This window comes from Giraffa tippelskirchi, chromosome 10 (genome assembly GCF_054371585.1).
Source record: "Giraffa tippelskirchi isolate mGirTip1 chromosome 10, T2T-mGirTip1v1.2.pri, whole genome shotgun sequence".
Lineage (NCBI taxonomy): Eukaryota > Metazoa > Chordata > Mammalia > Artiodactyla > Giraffidae > Giraffa > Giraffa tippelskirchi.
This window is the reverse complement of record NC_137284.1, coordinates 106,969,451-106,989,763: the sequence shown is the minus strand read 5'-3', so window position 1 is coordinate 106,989,763 and position 20,313 is coordinate 106,969,451. Positions and strand designations below refer to the sequence as shown.

Here is a 20,313-nt window from a genome sequence, read left to right as displayed (position 1 = left end):
GCCTCTCCTACTTTGAAAAGCCAAATTTCAATAGGGATGATGGAGCCAGAGGAACTAGTTAGAATGATGGTAGGTGGTAGCATCAAACTATGATGAAAATATTTCCAATTCTTCAGTCCTCAGGATCACTCTTTCCTTTTACCCAGCTAATAAAATTCAACTCTTTCACCCATACTGCTTGACCTGGTGCCTCAAATGGTAAAGAATCTGAGGAGACCCAGAATCTCCTCAGATGGTAAAGAATGAGGGAGACCCAGTTTCGATCCCTGGGTCAGGAAGATCCCCTGGAAAAGGGAATGGCTACCCACTCCAGTATTCTTGCCTGGAAAATCCCATGGACAGAGGAGCCAGGGCGGACTAGAGTCCATGGAGTCACGAAGAGTCAGACACGACTGAGCAACCAACACTAGACTAGACATAGAAAGTCTAGTCTTTGTCCTGGGAAGTATTTCAATCCCATCCTGATTGTTGCTAGTCACCATTTAGCCTGGAGACCAGTATCTGGGCTTCTGTGTGGCTCTTTTTCCATCCGGAAACCATCTCCATGCTACAACTGCCTTCTAAGCACCATCTGGCCCCAGCATGGACACAGCTCCTCCCTTAATCATCCAAAACATAGCTGACACTGGGCTGTAGTTTCTGACAAAGACTTATTAGAAGTAAGACTAATATGAGGGAATTAACAATGTAGGGAAAATAATTAAAATAGAGTAGTATAATACATTTCATTTTTATTAGAATGCTTAGCCACAGCCTTTCACAGGGGGTCTACGACCAGCATCCTTCTCCTTAGGGCCCAACCTGCAGTTAGGATGCAGAGACCTGCTCATTTCCCTCAGATGGGTGTCCCCCACAATAATGCTCCCCTCTATGACTTCTGTGGCTCCAGTTCCCCCCTGTCCAACTCCCAACTGAAGAAAAGAGACTGCGACTGCTCAATCTCATAATTACATCTGCTTTCTTACCTACCCACCGACTCTATTTTTAGGATCTGACCTATGGAACATAAACTCTGACAGTTTATTTATTTAGTTCCCAGGTTAAAATCCAGATGCTCCCTCTGGATGTGACTGTACCAGCCCTGAAACAAGCCATCCCTAATCATGAACCCAAATGGTGTACAAATGTACCATAGCTCAGCCTGGTGAACAGCTATCATATATTACTGTAACAGTACTATATATACTTTTATAATACATTTCACATGAGATAAAGTTCTTCCATAGTAAGTTCTCCTATCTGCATTTATTCAATTTTAATTAGCTACCCTATAAGAGACTTACTCCTTTCTTAAGAAAGATCAAATTGACTTTCACAGGGATTTTTAAATAAACTAAAGAGTTTTCAGACTACCTGAGAACTAGAAGATATCCATCTGGAATAAAAAGAGGTGAAAATGACCTTGAAGACTTCAGCAACCCCAGAACTACTGAAATTTACATAGATTTTTGTATGGAGACAATATAATAAGGAACAGCTTGAATAAATACACCACAAGACAGTTTTACCATAATTGACCTTTTATTTTAAAAAAATTACAGGGAGTGATTTCCAGAATCTTATTTTATAAAAGTACTGCCTATATCAAACATTTTATATCACTATTAATTCCATTGAAGAGCTGCCTTTTTTTTTTAAAGGTACTAATTCCAATTGATGGGATACATGCCCTTAAAATAGAAAGTTTCCATTTATTCAAATGTCAAAATGAAGATTATTGAGAAGTTTATTGCTTTATGGCTGGGCAAGATGCTATTAGCACATTTTAAGTAATTAATATTCTTCATTAAAAACTATGAGGTCATTCTGTTTAAAACTTTTAGGATAATTCACAGAAAATAGATATATTTATTCAAATTATACATTGAAGGGCTGGGCTATAAGCTATAGACATTTATATGTGAAGCAGCTCTTTAAAGAAAGAAGACACACAAGTCTGTCTTGATATAATATACATAATTGAAATTAATAAAACCTGGAAGACCAATATTGTTATGCTATGTTCTGTTAGGATCTTAAAAAAAAAATCACACATTTAGTAGTCTATTTGTGCTTAAAATATTCATATGCATGAGAAGTTTAAAGGAAAAAAACCTCTGTACATGATGATGAAAAGAAAGTAATAAATTTTTTTGAAATTGCACTGTTATTTAAAATACTTTCCTAAATTCAGACCCTCCTTTGCAGCTGGCACAGTTTTTCAAGTCTAATTGGCAACCTGGGGAGGCCCCTCTGGTATTAGTGAAGTAAAGAATGTGGTGATAAAAGACCAGGCCGACGCCATTAATCCAGGCCTTTGAATCGCACTGGCATCTTCACCTGCATCTTCTCCACTCTCGTCTTCAAGCCCATCATCCATAAGACGCTCCTTTCAAACAAAACAAGAAACATATTCCTAAGTGATTTTAACAGCTACCATGAACTCATTACAGGAAAGGAGAGAGTTAAATTCTTCCCAAAGAAGGAATATAAGTATATAATAAGGAAGTAGAACCATCTGGTCATTAGAGATCTTCCTTAAGTCCAAAACTGATAAACTCTTCCTTGTTCAAGTTCAAAGGAATAACTGCCAGTTTAATACAATAATGTCTCACTGTGAGCATAACTTTCTTTCTAGGCTATTTTTAGAAAGAAGGATGTTAGTTCTTTCCATTTAATTCTAATATATGACTGACTCAGTATTATAGGTTCTCTGGGATTAAACCACACATTTACATGTTAACTTTTCTTCAATACTATGAAATACCCTAGATTCTTTTATTATATTGGTCTCATACAGTGCTGAAGAAACACCTATATTTAAGTATATGAAAACCTCATGAGCATACCATTTCTTCAAGTTCTAGATTGTTTGCATTCTGTACATCATTGTTAACTTCAGCATTATTGTTGGGAGCCTGTTGCTGAACTCCTTCTTGCCTAAAAGGAAACCATCCAGCTTGGTGTCTGCTCAGTAAAATAAAGAGAAAAGAAAATAAGTCACAACTGTTTTTACTCGTTACACTATGAAATACTAGTGTCTTACAAGAGCAAAATGATTAGAACATTTTCATTCATGGGTTGAACTATGATAAATGAAAAAACCAAATTTCCTTCTTCAGGTCAAGAACTACCCTCTCAAAGCAATGACAGGAAAACAGGAATCAATTTAAAGTCTATCCTGAGCTAGTAAGACATATCAGGAGTCATAAATTCATTTTTTTATATTTTTCAAAATGAAATTCAACTAGATATTTGTTTGCTTCCTAAGAAAAAAGGGGAGCAAGGGACAGTTAGTCTACTTATGAAAAAAAATCTGACCTATATCTAACAGACTTACTATTGATAACTATAATTAATTAAAAAGAAACTCCTCTACAAGACTGCATCATATACTCAAGTTCTAAATGATTACTAGAGCATACCTAACTGAACTAACAATTTTTATAAAAAGTAGTAAAGGGAAAAAAATCTGCTTCTAGACAATTCTCATAAACTTTCTTACAAAACATAACTTGCTTTGCTCTTGATGCTAGGTATCTGAAGGCCAACATTCATATTCCTTCACTCAACATTCACAACAGACTACCACATGCCAGATTCCATGCTGAACAGTTTTAGAAAGTAATCATAATGAATGAACATCACTCACAAATAAACCAGTAGCATGGCTCCCATTACCATGATAAACCGACTAAAAGAAGAATAGAAGTATACAATGCTAAGGAGAATTGCAGCTCGTGAGAACGTGTACATCCAGTCTAGCCAGTCTCGATTAAAGTCTTCTTCGTTTAGCACTGGACCTCCCTGTGCATTCATTTGAACATTTTCATTCATGGGTCGATTTTCTTGGGCCACTAGGTTTGGAGCTGGTGGGGGTTCTTCTCCAGGCACATGTGCCAAATTTAGAGGCTGTGTAGCAGCAGGCTGGGCTGGGTTAGCATTTGACGTGGCCTGAGCTGAAACTGCAGCTTGACTGAAACAGTCACCAAAATAAATATTAAAAAGAAAAAGAAAAACATTTATCATACTATATTATATTTTTCAGAACTTCCTGGGAAGCCATATGTATTTTTCATAAACCTTACATGGAATATCACAACTCCTATACCACAATTCCTAGGTAAGTATAATTCCCAGTGCAAAAGTAGGGCCAACATGGATGGTAGGAGTAGTTCAGGAAAGGATGTTCTCCCAGCCTGGTAGTCTAGGACAGCAGGGGAGAGGTGGAAAAGATTAAAAACAGCCATGTTATCACTATTTGTTTCTTTCACTAAATTATAAGGCTGTGACCAAATCTTTTTCCAAAACTTTCCCCTAATTGCCTCTTTTGCTCTTCTACATAGGATAAATACCGCTGGCCCCCCATCCCACACACACACCACCTCTCCCTCAGACCCATGTTTTAAAAGATTTGTCTAAGTAAGTACATTAATCATTACCCTGTGTGTACACTCTCAGTAATAAATGATTTGTATTGGTATTTTCAAATATTAACTAGGTCCCAGATAACAATCGCTCAATCCCAATCCTGACTTTTGAGAACTCCACCTGGAGAACACTGGTGTAGATCCTTGTCAAGTTACTAAGATGTGTGGTCCTGAAGTTTGCTTATAATTTGGCTGCTTAAGAGTCAGAATAAATTTTCCTGTAAAAGACTACCAGTAAAGTAGTAATATATCTGAAATTTGCTTTAAATTATTCAGCAAAGAGGGGAAAGTTGTAGCATCAGAGAGTCATGAACTGATAAATGTTTAAAAGCTGGGTGGTGAGAACACAGGGGTTCATTTTATTTATTCTGTCTTTATATGTGTTGAATTTTCTCTACAAAAAGTTTTAAAATCACGATAGCAAAGTGAAATAGAAATTTTCCATGGTACAAAAAGCTGTATCTGTAGTGAAAGTTGCTCAGTCATGTCCAACTCTTTGCAACCCCATGGACTACACAGTCCATGGAATTCTCCAAGTCAGAATACTGGAGTGGGTAGCTGTTCCCTTCTCCAGGGGATCTTCCCAACCCAGGGATCGAACCCAGGTCTCCCTCATTGCAGATGGGTTCTTTACCAGCTGAGCCACAATGGAAGCTCCATATTCATTTCCAGAAAACTTCCTACCTCATGGACATTCTGATTCATAAGTGAGTTATTTCATTAAAGGTGAAAACCTGAGTCTCTGAAGTTAAATGATATACATAAGATTATATAATACAGTAGCTAACTACAATAAGCCCCACTTATCTTACACAGTTCCTGTGATGTAAACAAGACAAGAGGTGTAAAGATATAGTGTAATACTAAGGCTTCCCCAGGTGGTGCTAGTGGTAAAGAGCCCAATAAGAGACTTGGGTTCAATCCCTGGGTCAGGAAGATCCTCTGGAGAAGGACATGGCAACCCACTCCAGTATTCTTGCCTGGAGAATCCTGTGGACAGAGGAGCCTGGCAGGCTACAGCCCATAGGGTCACAAAGAATCGGACACAACTGAAGTGACTAATTATGATAACGATTACGATGACAACAGGTAAGGTATAAAGAGCCTGCCTGGAGCCAAGAGATTACACAGGAGAGCATTAGGATGTGAAGTTAATAAAGCAGGTTAGCTTTATGGGGTAAGGTCTAGAGGAAGAATAAGGATACAAGCCAGTATCCTGTAGGCAAGAGGGCCATCTGATATTTTAGGGAATGGGGAATGATGGACTCAATTATGTATTAAGTTAACCTGGTAAGTAGTACAATGAAATACAGTCAAGAGCCTAAAAGGAGGAAAAGTGAATGCATTAAAGTGGGTCCAATATTAGAAAGATCTTGGCAAAACATCAGAAGTAAAATATAGGGAAGGACAGAAGCTAGAAACAACATATTAATTCATCTTGGTAAGTTGTTGAGTTCAGGGATAACAGAAGCTAGAATCAAAGCTGATTAATAAGAGCTTGGAGGATGATTAAGAAGAGACAGTATCACTGACAAGGAAGTCAAGAAGGAGAATGCACACAACAAGATGCAGTCAAAGTTCAGACCTAACTGAATTTAAGGAAAAGGCAAATTTCTCTATGGAAATCTCCAACAATTAAGTGGAGACACAAGATGAGGCACAGGAGATGAAGAACTGGGAGCCATCACACAGAGCTAACAACTAAGGCCACAGAAAAAGGAAATCCAAGAGGACTGGCCCAGGGCTGAATCCTATCTTCCCTACCAGACTGTGTATTGCAAGGCACATGGTAAGTATACAAATACTTAACTAAACAAGAAATGTTACCATTTAGCAAAAGGGAAAAAAACAAGGCTATCAAAGGATACAAAATGAGTAATCAGAAAGAGAAAAAGAATGAACAGGATAACAGAATCACAGAAACAAGGAGAGGAGAACACTAAAGAGAAGCTAGAAATGTTAAATGAATACATAGGAAGTCCAGCACAAAGAACACCAAGAACCTATTCCATGCTATGACTGTTTCACGCTGATCAGAAGCAAAACTTACTAAAATACAGAAAAGTCCAGAAGGCATATTAGCCACAAGTGAACCCAACATCAATATGAGCCTCCCTGACGTATGATTCTTTCTAGTCCCTTTTTTAGTTGACATCCTATCTTCATATAGATTTGTTGCCTTCCAGTGAAACGTTCCTAAGTTTTCTCCTCTTAAATAGATAAAATGTTCTCTTAAAAAAAAAGCACCTGAATACTGCCCAATACAATTAAGGGAGAGAGGAAGAAGCAGAGAATAGGTTTAGTTGATGTGAACAGGATGTGTACCCTTTTTCCTTTAGCCAAATAATTTTTAAAAACCAATGATATACATCAGTAAATGAAATCCCAAATCAACTTACTTAGGATGAAAAAGAAAATAAAACAAATAACACAATGTGCAAAAAAATCAACTCAAACTGACTTACTATTGCATATAATACTGATGAGCATACATCTGTTGCCACCACAGCATCTGCAGTGGGTTGAAAGCGGGATACACTGGGAATCCAGCTGGAACAGCCTGCCCAGGAAGCTGGTTGTCTACATTTCTGCAATAGAGTAATAAAAAAAATGTCTTTTAATGCTCCAGAAGAAGTTGAAAACATTTCTCTACATTTTTACTTCTGAACTATGTCATCCATTAACAAAACACACTAAAACTTACCGAAAAAAAATATTTATTTTCAACATTCCTCAAGTAAGACACTGTGTATGTGTGTTAGTCTCTCAGTCGTGTCTGACTCTTTGCAACCCCATGGACTGTAGCTCTCCAGGCTCCTCTGTCCATGGAATTCTCCAGGCAAGAATACTGGAGTGGGTTGCCATTCCCTTCGCCACATCTTCCTGACCCAGGAATCAAACCCAGGTCTCCTGCATTGCAGGCAGACTCTTTATCATCTGAGCCACCAGGAAAGCCCCAAGTAAGACATTACAGCTTATCTAAGATGATCCTGATCCCACATATACAGAACAACTAACATCACAGCCTAGAATCAGACTACTACATGAGTAAGAAACAAACTTCTATGATTTTAAGATTCTAAAATTTTTAGTTACATTGTTAATTGTTAGTCAATTGTCAAAATGTTTTATAAAAGTGATTTAATAAATATCACATCTTCCATATAAGCTTGAAAAAAATAATAAAACTTAAAAGTTGAACTTTGGGCTTCCATGGTGACATAGCAGTAAAGAATCTGCCTGCCAGCAGGAGACATGGGTTCTATCCTTGATCCAGGAGGATCCCACATGCCACGGAGCAGCTAAGCCAGTGCACCACAACTACTGAGCCAGTGCTCCAGAGCCTGGGCGCTGCAAATACTGAAACCCACTTGCCCTAGAGCCTGTGCTCTACAACAAGAGAAGCCACCGCAACAAGAAGCTAGCACATTATAACTGGAGTAGCTCCCGCTTGCTGCAACTAAAAAAAAGCCCACACAGCAACAAAGACCCAGCACAGCCAAAAATAAATAAAATTATTTTTTAAAAAGCTGAACTTTAAATTTAATCAGGCCCTAGATCTAACTACCAGTTTACAGGCAATCTATGAAAACAGAGGAAAATATTAATGATACCACATGGATATAGTGAGCTGAATCTAGACTACTATGGGAAATTAGAACATAGAACAACAGAAAAAGCATAAAGTAAAAAAAGATAGAGATAGGGATTAGATTAAAAGAGCCTTAAGAAACTTCAACCAAATGCAGTAAGTCAATCTCTGAATACTGATCCAATCAAAACCACCATAAAAAGACATTTGGGGCAACCAGGGAAAATGGAACATGAACTGAGTATTAAATGATATTAAAGAATTTTTAATTCTGTTGTGTGTTCTAATGGTATTGTGATTCTTATAGTCCATATCTGTCATATCTGTTACAGATACACAGTATTTACAGATGAAGGAATATGACATCTAGGATTACTTTAAAAATACTCCAGCCCAAGAGAAAAAAAAAGAGGAACAAGGGAAAGGTTGAAGAGCTATTGTCTATTAACTGTTGCTGAGGCTGGATGTTAGGTAAGATCCTTATAATAGAGATTCATTAGTATGCTTTTAAAGTTAAGAATTATAAAGGAGAGGAGATGAACTGGAAACCTCAATAATCAGAAACAAATTCTTTCAAAGAAAACCTGAATGGAATTCCCACTTTATTTCCAGAATATGCCTTTTCAAGACTCTCCACACTACTTTTTTCTCCCTTGCTGAACTTCCCTTAAAATCAGCCCAAATGTTACCAGCTATGAAGCTCTCCCACCTCCTGCAAGCACACAGTCACTCCCCCTCCTCCAGGCTCCTGCAGAACTTTGTCAAGACCATAGAAGCACATCAGTGAATGGCAATGTATTTGCCAATCTGACCTACTTCCATGGAGGGCAACTACATAATTCATTTTCCTGTCTTCAGTGCCCAGCTACCGCAAATTCTAAGTAAACTTTTCCTGAAGAAAGCCACATGATCCTTATGTAACAAATTTGCTTATTCAGTCAGATTGCTTCAAATCTGACCAACAGATCTGACTAGAGAAAAGTTTTAAATGGGAGAGTAGAGAGGAGAGAACCACCATTATAAATGAAATCAAAATACAAATGGTAACACGGAAAAATATACTGAAACAAATGATAAAATATTCACTTCATAAGACAGTTAACACAGACTTTCTAGTCAGATGTGGATTTGAATTCTAGTCCTGCTACTCACTACTGAAGTAAGGCAGGCTACCTTTTAGCCTCCTTCTCCTCGTTCATTAATTGGGAGAGAACAGTACCTAGACCACAGAGTTGGTATAAAGTTCAACGAAATAAAGCATGTATAAGTGCTTAATACAATGCCGAGCTAATGCTAAGTAATAATTAATACTAAATAATAATACTCAATAGTATCAATTAGTAATATTCTTTTACATAAAGAACTGTCACAAATGAACTTTTAAAAATATCAACATGCCAACAAATAAGCACTTCACAAAACAGAAGAAAAAGAATGTCTCTTTATCATGTCTAAATTAAAACAAGGACATTCCAACTTATTGAACTGGGAAGTATGAATTTGTAATGGTATGGTGAATCAAGCTCTTAACAACTGTTACTGAAAGATAAACTATAACTTTTCTTTTTATGGCTGAATGGCATTCCATTGTGTATATGTACCACAAGTTCTTTATCCATTTTCTACCTAGGGACACTTAGGTTGTTTCCTTACTATGGTTATTATAAATAATGCTGCAGTGAACATGTGGGTACATTTATCTCTTCAAATTAAGTATTATCATTTTCTTCATATACTTAGAACTGGACCTAATGGATCACATGGTAGTTCTGTTGTTAATTTTTTTAGGAAACTCCATAATGTTTTCCATAGTGGGTGCACCAATTTACATTGTCAACAACAGTACGCAAGGGTTCCCTTTTCTCCACAATCCTGACCAACACCTATTATGTGTTGTCTTTTTAATAATAGCCTTTCTGATAGGTGTGAGGTAGTATCTCACTGTGCTTTTGACCTGCACTGGTCTGATGATTAGTGATGTTGAGCATCTTTTCATATAACTGCTGGCCATCTGTATGCCTTCTTGGAAGAAAGTCTATTCAGGTCCTCTGCCCATTTTTAAACTGGATTATTTGGTTTTCGGCTATTGTATGAGTTCTTTATATATTTTATATATAACAAATATATATATATTTGTTATATTTATATATTCTTTATATATTTGTAACCCCTCATCAGGCATATGATTTGTAAATACTTTATCCTATTCGGTGGGTTGTCTTTTCATTTTGTTGATGATTTCCTTTACTATGCAAAAGCTTTTTAGTCTAATGTTAATTCCATTTATTTAGTTTTGCTTTCGTTGTCAAATCTAAAAAATCATCACCAAGTCCAGTGTCAAGGAGCTTCATTTTTGTTCTAGGATTTTAATGGTTTCAAGCCTTACATTCAAATCAAATTCATTTTGAGTTAACTTTCTTTTTTGGCCATGATGTGTGACTTGCCAGATCTTAGTTTCCTAATCAGAGATTGAACCTGCACCCTTGGCAGTGAAAGTGCCTAGCCCTAACCACTGGACTGCCAGGGAATTCCTATTTTGAGTTAATTTTATATAGGATATAAAACAGTAGTCTAGCTTAATTTTGTTGCAGTTTTTCCAACACCATATATTGAAGAGACTGTCCTTTCCTCATTGTATAGTCTTGCTTCTTGTTATAAATTAATTGATTATGTATGTATGGGTTTATTTCTGGGTTCTCTGTTCTATTCCACTAATATGATTTTATGCCAATACCATACTGTTTTAATTACTATTACTCCATAGTATAGTTTGAAATCAGGGAGGGTGATGCCTTTAGCTTTGTTCTTTCTCAAGATTGCTACGGCTATTTAGGATCTTGTGGTTCTGTACAAATTTTAGGATTGTTCACTTTTGTGAAAAATATTTGGAATTTTGATAGAGACTGACTGAATCTACAGATTGCTTTGAGTAGTATGGACATTTTAACAACACTAATTCTTCTAACTCATGAGCATGGAATATCTTTTCATTTATTTGTGTCTTCAATTTCTTTCATCATTATCTTATGGTGTTCAGTGCATAGGCCTTTCAGGTCCTTAGCTAAACTGATTGCTAATACAAACTTTAAATGTTGTAGATCTATATTTGATCTGGAAATATGTCCAGACTACATTCTGCTTTTTTAAAAGGTTTATAAAATAAAATAGTATGATGTTTCTATTTAAAAAGTATACTTAGAAAAGTATTTAGAAGGAGACTACAAAAATGTTAGTAATAGTTATTTCTGGGTGGTGGGTTATAAGCAGTTTTTGCTATTAAAAGATCAGATAACAGAAGAGTACAATGAGTAGGTTCTCAGTTATATTAATTATAAAACAAGGCTGCTACTATTTCAGGCAGGGAAATTAAGTGTACAAAACAGTGGGCAATTTTTTATGAGCCAGTCAGCAATTTTTAGAGTGAAATAAACGTGAGAGCATAACACGTTGAGTCCAAAACAGTCAGTCAAGATTTATAAATGTGACATTATAAATGGACAGCCAATGTGGTGATGCACATGTACTGTTTGGTCTTCTCATTGTTTCCTTAAGAGCTTAATGGGCAAATAATCACCTGCATTAGGATTTCTTGAAAAGTTAGGTTCCCAGAATGCTGTTAAGTTGGCAGAGTCCTAAACACTACCCCAAACCTAGTGATTCAAAAACTCAGGGAACAGTGATCAGAATTTAGCAATTTTAAAGACTGAGAGTTCTAACCTACATGGTGGAAAACACATGTGACTAGCTAAATATAAGCTGTGCTGGAGTCTAAAGATGATGTGGCGAGATTATATTTTGTTGGTGAATTCTTCAAGGTCACTAAATGACTGCTCTTGCACATTTAAGGCAAGGCTATATTTAATAAAATTTACTTAAAGACAGATGTAAAGTCTTCATTAGTAAAAGATTACAACTATAAGTTTAGGTTAAATCACATTCATTGTTAAGCCGAATAACCTACTTATTGAAATTTCACTTAAATTGCTTTGTAATCACAAAGTGCTCTTTCCAAATACAGACGTATTTTCCAGCACCTGGTACTGGCATTCATTCAGATGTTTCAGTGTGTCAGACTCACAAATGCCTATAAATATGTTTGCTGAATGAACATACAGCATTCATTTATAAGTATGAATGAATTTATAAATAATTGCTAACATATCACTGAACTCTTTACATATATGAACTCTTGATCCACACAGAAATCCTGTACAATAAGTACTATTATCTCCAGATCATAAGTAAACTGAAGCAAAGAAGAGAAGAGACTTGCCCAAGCTAGTCAGTGGATAGGGCTAGGATTCAAACCAAGGCAGGCTGACTCCTGAATCTGTACATCCACTAAGCTATACTGCCCTCTTGATTTAAAACTAAACATTATTTAAGGATTTTACCTCTTTTTATCTTAATACTCATTTTTAGCAAAATAAACACTATTTCAGATTTTTCTAATCTGTTTTATATACTTATAAGACCTAAATGCTTTGCTCCAAAGTCTGTTGATTTTCTCAACAGACTAGTTTAAAGAAATTATTAATCTGTTTCCAAGATATCCATGGTCTTATTCTGAAAACATGCAACTTTATATACTTTATTACAGAGTATATATTCACTGTGTAGGTACTTAATGCTAGTGAACTGTGCACTTAAAAATGCTTTAAAAGATTTATTTTATGCATATTTTACCTTAATTTAATAAATCAAGAGTTAAGATACATATATTAATATATTCACTGTAAGTATGAGAAAGTTAAAAATATTATTGTGCACACATAACTATTGTCAACATATCATTATATATTCTTCAAGGTTTATTATATCCATTCTCACTTTCCATCACTACTACCATATTTGGTAAAATATTAGTAACATCACTCTGTATAAATTGAGAGGAAATGAACTGTCTTATTCTGCAAAAAAGACAGAAAAGGAATCACTGTCATAAGACAAACTATTTTAAGCCACTATTCTACCATATAAATCGTGATAATACTTTTTTACAAATAACAAAGTTCTGGTTTGTAATAATCATTTTTCTGGAACTGCCTAACCCAAGAGGCATACTGTAATTGCTAAATATAAGGTAGCCATAGCAAGCTTCTTGAGTAAACTCCTCTTAAGAAAGTCTCTGGATAACATGCAATGGTAGCATATCCTCATAACACATCACCATAATACTTATCACAATACTCTGTCTCAGTTGTTACCAAGCCTGGCTAATCATAAACACCAGTAGAACAGATTACTGGGTTCTATCCTCTTCCAAGAACACCCTTATTCACCCATCTGTTCTCCAGAAGACTAATTTGAGTAGATCTATAGTGAGACGGGGGCTTCCCTGATGGCTTAGTGGTAAAGAATCCGCCTGCCGATGCCCAAGATGTAGGAGACGTGGGTTCGATCCCTGGGTAGGGAAGATACCCTGGAGCAGGAAATGGCAGCCTACTTCAGTATTCTTGCCTGTAAAATCCCATGAACAGAAGAGCCTGGTGGGCTATAGTCCTTAAGGTCACAAAGCTGGACACGACTGAGCACTTGAGCATGACATAGTGAGATGGAGTAAAAACAAAAATTTTAGTTACCTAGATCCTTGCTATTCAAACTATGGTCAAAGCATCAGAAGCATCAGCATCACAGCCGAGCTCACTGGAAATACAGAATCTCAGACCCTGTTAGACCAACTGAATCAGAACCTGCATCTTAACAGTATCTCCAGGTGATTAGCACAAACATTAAAGACTGAAAGGTACTGCCCCAGACAATTCTAATGTACAACCAGCTTTCAGAAGCACTGCTCCAGGGAATTCAGTGGCAGTCAAGTGCTCTTACTGGAGAGGGCCCGGGTTCAGTCCCTGGTCAGGGAACTAAAATCCCACAAACCACACAGGACAGACCCCAAAAAACTGCTACACCTAACCCTCTAATTCACAAAACATATAATCAGGTATATGAATAAATTTCAAAAGTACCTTGATTAGCGAAGGGGGCTACCATGGAAGTCTGGAGTCATAGATTTTTAAGAGGACCAAAGCTATCACAGTTTCACTCACCCTTGCATTACATACGGGACCTGATGACTCTGTGCTGGGTCAGTTTGTGCTTGTGGAAGGGTACGTTGCCTCAATCCTTCTGACGAAGAACTGGTAGCTAAAGTCAAGGTTTCTTGACTGGATGATGGAGTTGATGATCCTGACTGATCTGAACTCTACAAACAAAAATGTAATTATTTTTTTCAAGGAGATTTAACTCATTATAATCACAATATTATAGACACATTACTAAAAACGTATCTGTGAAATCCCTCCGCAAAAAGTGAATTCTAGAAATTTACTGATTTGACTGGTGTGCCCAGCATAATAGGTATAGTTATTTTTTTATATATATAGGTATAAATAATTTAATTCTCATGAGACTAAAGAGTTTAGAAAACCAAAATCCGTTAATTATACAATAGTCCATTTCTCAACTATAAAAGGCTGAGTAGTAATTATATACCAAAAATAGCATACAAAATCTGTGAAAATTAATGCATGCAAAGCTCTTTTCATGATGCTTAACACATAGGAAGTGTTCAATAATGGTACTAATAACTGTATCACTTAAACAGTTACTATGTACCAGCTATTGTATAACATGCTATATACTGGTTTAAAACACTGAAGAGCATGCTAGAATTTGGTGTTATCTCTGACATTAACAAGGAACATAACCTTACAATTTACTTAACCCCTAAGTCACAGCTTTCCTATAAGAAATGAGACTGAACTAGATTTTCAAGATTCCTTTCAGTCCAAAATCCTATTAGTTTAAAGATACTACCAACAAATACTGTTTTTTAACAAAATAAACAAGATACCAAACAGAATTTTTAAATTCTCATGCATTAGTGGTGTCAGTAACTTACAGATTCAACAACTTCAATCAATATAACCCCTTGAAGACCACCTCAATTTGTTGCTGTTTGAAAATAGTTTGTCAAGTGTTTTATGTAGATTTAAAACACAATTACAGTTTATATAAATTACCTAATTTAAAAAACTGGATACAAGATAATTTCAACATCCTTCCAAGTTTGTTAAAATCACATTTACTGGTACTACCTTCCTATTTACAGCATGTCTTTTTGCATGTCTACCTTCCTTAGTCCTGCCATGTGAAAGGTCCTAAGGACCTCTGAAAAATTAACAAAAGTTTTAAAATGTTATTCCATACCAAACAGACACCAAATACCTTACTAGGGAGGCTGATTATTAGGCACACAACCTGGAAAGGCTTCTTTTTTGGCAAGATTTCATATTAAATGGATCATCAAAATATGGTATTCATTAAAAAAAAATTAATAGAAGAAAGGCCTAGCCATTTGGCAGCACACCCTAATTTCTCTAGAACTAATTATTTCTGACCTTATTAGATAACTTTCATGAACAGATTTTTAAGACATTATCAAGTCCCACTGAAATTTATCAGCCATAAAAAAATTAAGAGGAATTCAATTTCATTCTCCTTTGATACTTCTTAGATTTTTTTATAACACACCTCTGAAAAAATGAATATATATTCTAAAGAAATGAAATCATGGCCGAGGAACCACTAGTAAAGGGAAAAGAAAGTTCTCTGTCAATAGAAACTGGAGCAACACAACTGTTCAAAGACTATAAACAGAATTCTGTGCCAGTACCAGGGTTTTGTCCCTTCTTATGCAAGGTAGGAAACATAGAAAGACACTTAGGTTTATCAACAAAACAAATTTCAGTTTAGTGAAAGCTGAATTTCCATGGCTAGTACTAGAAAATACTTACCACTGAGGCTATGCTAATTAAAGAGAGCAACTACAAGATCTAGTTTCTTAAAGAAGCAGTTAACAATCAGTATCTCGTTATCACCCCTGCCATTCATCCCCTCCTCAAAATTTTGGCTAGATTCCTGACAAGAAGGAAAAGTACACTTAGCAGTACAAAAGTTCCCTACCCAGGAAGCTTTAAACAAGCTTCCCACTTAACCAGCCCTTTTCTTTCACCTCCAAAAGTGTCACATAAAGCTTTTACAGGAAATCAAAAATTATTTAATATAAAAGGATTTGGACAGTGTAAAAAAATGTCTAAGTTGAAAAGTTCAACAGGTTTTTTAAATTTCCAAAACAATTTTAGGCAGATGGAAAAATAAGGAGGGAGAAATGAATACTCAAGTCTGAAAGAACTAGGTACGTCAAGTAATTATTCCTCCCCATAGCTGGAATATATACTCAAATCCAGTCATTTTAAAAAACAATTATTGAACAAGCAATCTTCTTCAAGAAGATTTAGCAAACTTTAAGTTTAGATAATTTAATCTACCTTGATTAAATATAATATATAAAATACCTTAACCATTTCTGAAATATTGGCTGTAGAGTTTATATTATATAACCATATCATAATTCTGTCTTTTTAGTATTTCAGTAATTAAACCCTTGAAGATTGGCTCTATTACTGACCTGCCATATAGCAAATTATAACTCATGGGGAACGGGCTTCAAGGGATTACACTGTGTATTGGATCTCTAAAAATGAAGTTTAAATGATTAACTTAAGCTGTTCACAACCCAGTCTCACCACCCACAAGATCCAGTTGTTCTGTTTTCCACTTAGTTTTTAGAGGCAAGAAGGGATAATCAGAAAACTTCAGCATTTACTCTGCCCAAAACAACTCACAGAATTGCTGTTGGATGCCAGTGCTTCATGAATTTCTCTACTGGTGCTGGATTTTGGAGAACTGGGAGGAGTCCGAGAAGTACATACTAGATGAACCATATGATACTCATCTTGCTAAAATTAAAGAAAATTACATTTAAAGGGTAGTACTGGAAAGTACACAGCTCAAAAATGTCAGTAGCTAAGCAGAAATACTTAACTCAAAACTTAAGTTTCTTCCTACCACAGCCATATTATTAGTAATAAATTGTTGTCACCTGCACATAAATTGGGACCCTTCTGAATTCAGTATTTCCTCCATGCTTAGAAAATGGTCTCAACACTCAGGAACTACTATATGAAAAAAATTATTATTTTGTATACCAAGGAATTTTGAAGCAAACACTGCTGTAAAGTTGTGTCAATGCAATCTATTATTTCAGTATAAAAATACTACACACATTAATATCAGCACTGTGACAGTCACATTGAAGCTTAGGCCTACAAACTTTGAATAGTAAATGTTTTCATTATTTGAAAACTTACAGTGGTAAAGAAACTCAAATAACCTCACTATAATCTCATTTGTCTGAATTTTAGCAATAGTATTTTATTTTTTAAGTCAAAACCTGGTTTTATCTCTGACACTTATATACAGACACAGAGCATATATTTGAACTATATTCTGTAAATATTCCAAATGTGTCTCCATAAATCTATAATTATGAGTGAAGGAAAATACTCTAAAAATAATTAATTGGCATTTTAGCTTAATGATTTCATGAGTATATTTATCATAGGCATAAAGCAAGTAAATAAGGTAGAGAAAGGAAAGGCAGAGAAGAACAAAGGATGGCGCAGCAATTTTAAAAAAGAAAAAATCAGAAAATGATTTTTTTAAGAGGGGGAGGCGGGGCGCGGCAGGAAGTAAAGAAAAGATGCCCAGTTGTGAGAAAGAGAAAGAAAGCTCTAGGAATTCATCATCTTCCATAAACAAGAATTGTGTTTAATTCTGAGGTGAATCCAAGAAAGGGCAGGAGTCAGTCCCTCCCCTAAAGAGACTCATGATGTTGTTAAAAGAACAGACTAGGGCTTTCTTGGTGGCTCAGTGGTAAACAATCTGCTTGCCAATGCAGGAGACACGGGTTTGATCCCCGATCTAGGAAGATCCCACATAGAACAACTAAGCCCATGCGCCGCAACTATTGAGCCTGTGCTCTAGAGCTGCATTTACTGAAGCCCGCACACCCTGGAGCCTGTGCTTGGCAATAAGACAAATCACCGCAGTGAGAAGCCCGCACACTGCAACTAGAGAGTAGCTCCCACTCTCCACAACTGGAGAAAAGTTGGCATAGCAATGAAGACTCAGCAGCCAAAAAGAAATAAATAAACGAAAAATTTTTTAAAAGAACAGACTAGCACATTAGATCACAATTAGAGAAATACATAAATCAGTCTTTTGCACAAAACTGAGACGCATGAACTATAACTGTTTTAGGGTAGAGGAAGAAGTTAATAGGAGTTAGAATACTAAAGAAAGGCATTCCCCGAGATAGCATTACATGAGGTACACCAAGCAAAGCAGGTGGAAAGGATGCCTGATTTACAACGTCCCCTTAGCGTGGGAATACAGAACAGTAAAAAAAGCGTCCGAGTGTAAGATGTTCATCCTTACAAACCTAGTTTCAAAGGTCATATTAACCACAATTACCTCATAGTATTTATTCACCTTTGGGAAATGTTTCTATAAAACATTGTATAACTAAACAGGTAAAGTTAATGACAGCATTTAACTGAAAGAAGTCAAGGGTTATATCTGCTCAAACTGTAAACATACTGTTCAAAATGTTCTATGATAAGGGATACAACAGTCCTTTGACTGAAGCTGGGTGGTTTTTGTTTGTTGTTGTTGTTTTTTTTTCATGGGGGTGGGGGTGGCCATAGAGAGGCACATGTGGGATCTTAGTTCCCTGATCAGGGATTGAACCCAAGCCCCCTGCAGTGATAGCACAGGGTCTTAACCATTGGACCACCACGGAAATCCCAAAGCATTTTAAGTATTCTGGGTGCAAATGATTTCTGGCAGCAAAACCCTTTTTAGAAGTACGCATCTTCAGACTCTAGCTATCCTTAGGTTAAAATAATAAATCTATATTTCGAAGAGCATATAGCAAAAAAAGTTTTTAAGGATAAAACCAGGAAAAAAAATGAAGCGGTTAGCGGATTTGGGGGGTAGTGAATATTCTGTACAATATTGTCAGGTGGATACCTGTCATTATACATTTATTAAAGCCTACAGAAAGTACACCACCAAGAGTGAATCCTAATGTAAACTATGGGTTTGGGGTGATGATGTCAATGCAGGCTTCAACTGTAACTACTGTAGCACTCTAATGTAGACTGATGTGGAATGCTGTTAAGTTGGAGTAGCTGTGTATGTGTGGAGGCAGGAGTTTTATGGGTTATCTTTATACCTTCTGCCCAATTTTGCTGTGAACCTAAAACTACTCTAAAAAATAAAGTCTATTTAGAAAAGAAAGAGGGGAGGATCCATGCTACAAAAGCCAGTATTTTTGAGAGAGCGAGAAGTAGGGAGAGACAGTGAGAGATGTTATTAAACCACTTTGGCAACCTGAAACTACATGATTAAATGAAAATGACAGCAGGAAGTCACACTAGCAAAGCTAAAATGTCAACTATTTAAACAGAAGAAATACACCAGTGTAAGGTTTTTTAAAATTTCCCACAGGTGGTCATAAACATACACAAGAGCATAAAGAGATTAGGGATATCCAGAAAACACTGAGTTAAGTCAAAAATCTAAAGTGAAACCTAACAGCTATATATCTAATTTTGCTACATTCCCAAGCAAAAAGAATCTCAAATGCAGAAAAATTCTAAAAGTATAAATTCCACAAATAAACATGAACTAAAAGCTGCCATTAAAGTAACTAGTATTCTATCAAAAAATTATATTAAAATATATTTAACTCTGAGTACCAAGATTCAAAGTTTGCTGATGGACCAAGTGGGCTTCCTTCTGTAATATTAGTTGTCTCAAAATTAAACTCCTAACCCAAGTTAACTTGTATTAAAATGTCATGTAGTCATGTAGTTTCACCAAAAACGGATTTAAGAGAGGGGTCTACTTGTTACCAGTCTACTTGAGCACTCTACTCCTGCATTAGTGATAGTAAATATGGCTTTCTTCCACAAGATAACAAATCCCTGAACACAAATGTGTAATGCTATTTCAGATTTAGCTATCAGATGGATATATAAAACCGTTAACTAATCAGAATCACCTATTATGCTACCCAAAAGGGTTGATTTTAAGTGTCTGAGAACTAAATTGGTTGGATACCAAAAGAAAGTTCAGAACATATTTCCTCTGGCACTCTGAGTAACTGGTATTGAATAGTGGTGGAAAAGCTTACTTTTCTGAGAATGTCTTTCAGCTGCAGATGATCGGGAAGCAGTCTGCCCGAATACACCAATCTTTGATCCTTCGTCAACTAAGAAATGGGATAAAGAAAAAAATTCAACTTTTTCTAATTATACAAATTGAAGGTTGGGAATAAGATGCCTTACTATGGGTAAAGTAAAATTCCCTTTAGGCACAAATAAACAGAAAACTGACATC

The 20,313-nt window shown here is 36.0% G+C and overlaps 1 protein-coding gene and 1 long non-coding RNA gene across 4 annotated transcripts in view; one reads left to right on the top strand and one right to left on the bottom strand.

Annotated features, from left to right (window-relative positions):
- Positions 1-20,313, top strand: part of LOC145523620 (uncharacterized) — a 169,983-nt gene that overhangs the window by 65,735 nt on the left and 83,935 nt on the right. Inside the window, exons 5-6 of the long non-coding RNA XR_014066784.1 lie at positions 4,028-4,102; positions 8,334-8,472. This is a non-coding gene — a long non-coding RNA (uncharacterized LOC145523620). The remainder of the gene's footprint in view (positions 1-4,027; positions 4,103-8,333; positions 8,473-20,313) is intronic.
- Positions 1,503-20,313, bottom strand: part of HERPUD2 (HERPUD family member 2) — a 35,665-nt gene continuing 16,854 nt past the window's right edge. For 2 of the 3 annotated variants that reach the window (XM_081534260.1, XM_081534261.1), the window contains 7 exons: positions 20,108-20,185; positions 16,692-16,805; positions 14,052-14,206; positions 6,875-6,997; positions 3,632-3,955; positions 2,829-2,946; positions 1,503-2,368 (listed from right to left, as the gene is read on the bottom strand). In XM_081534260.1, the coding sequence (XP_081390386.1) occupies positions 2,207-2,368; positions 2,829-2,946; positions 3,632-3,955; positions 6,875-6,997; positions 14,052-14,206; positions 16,692-16,805; positions 20,108-20,185 (1,074 nt within the window). In that variant the 3' untranslated portion in view covers positions 1,503-2,206. The remainder of the gene's footprint in view (positions 2,369-2,828; positions 2,947-3,631; positions 3,956-6,874; positions 6,998-14,051; positions 14,207-16,691; positions 16,806-20,107; positions 20,186-20,313) is intronic. The other variant, XM_081534262.1, reaches the window with a different exon arrangement.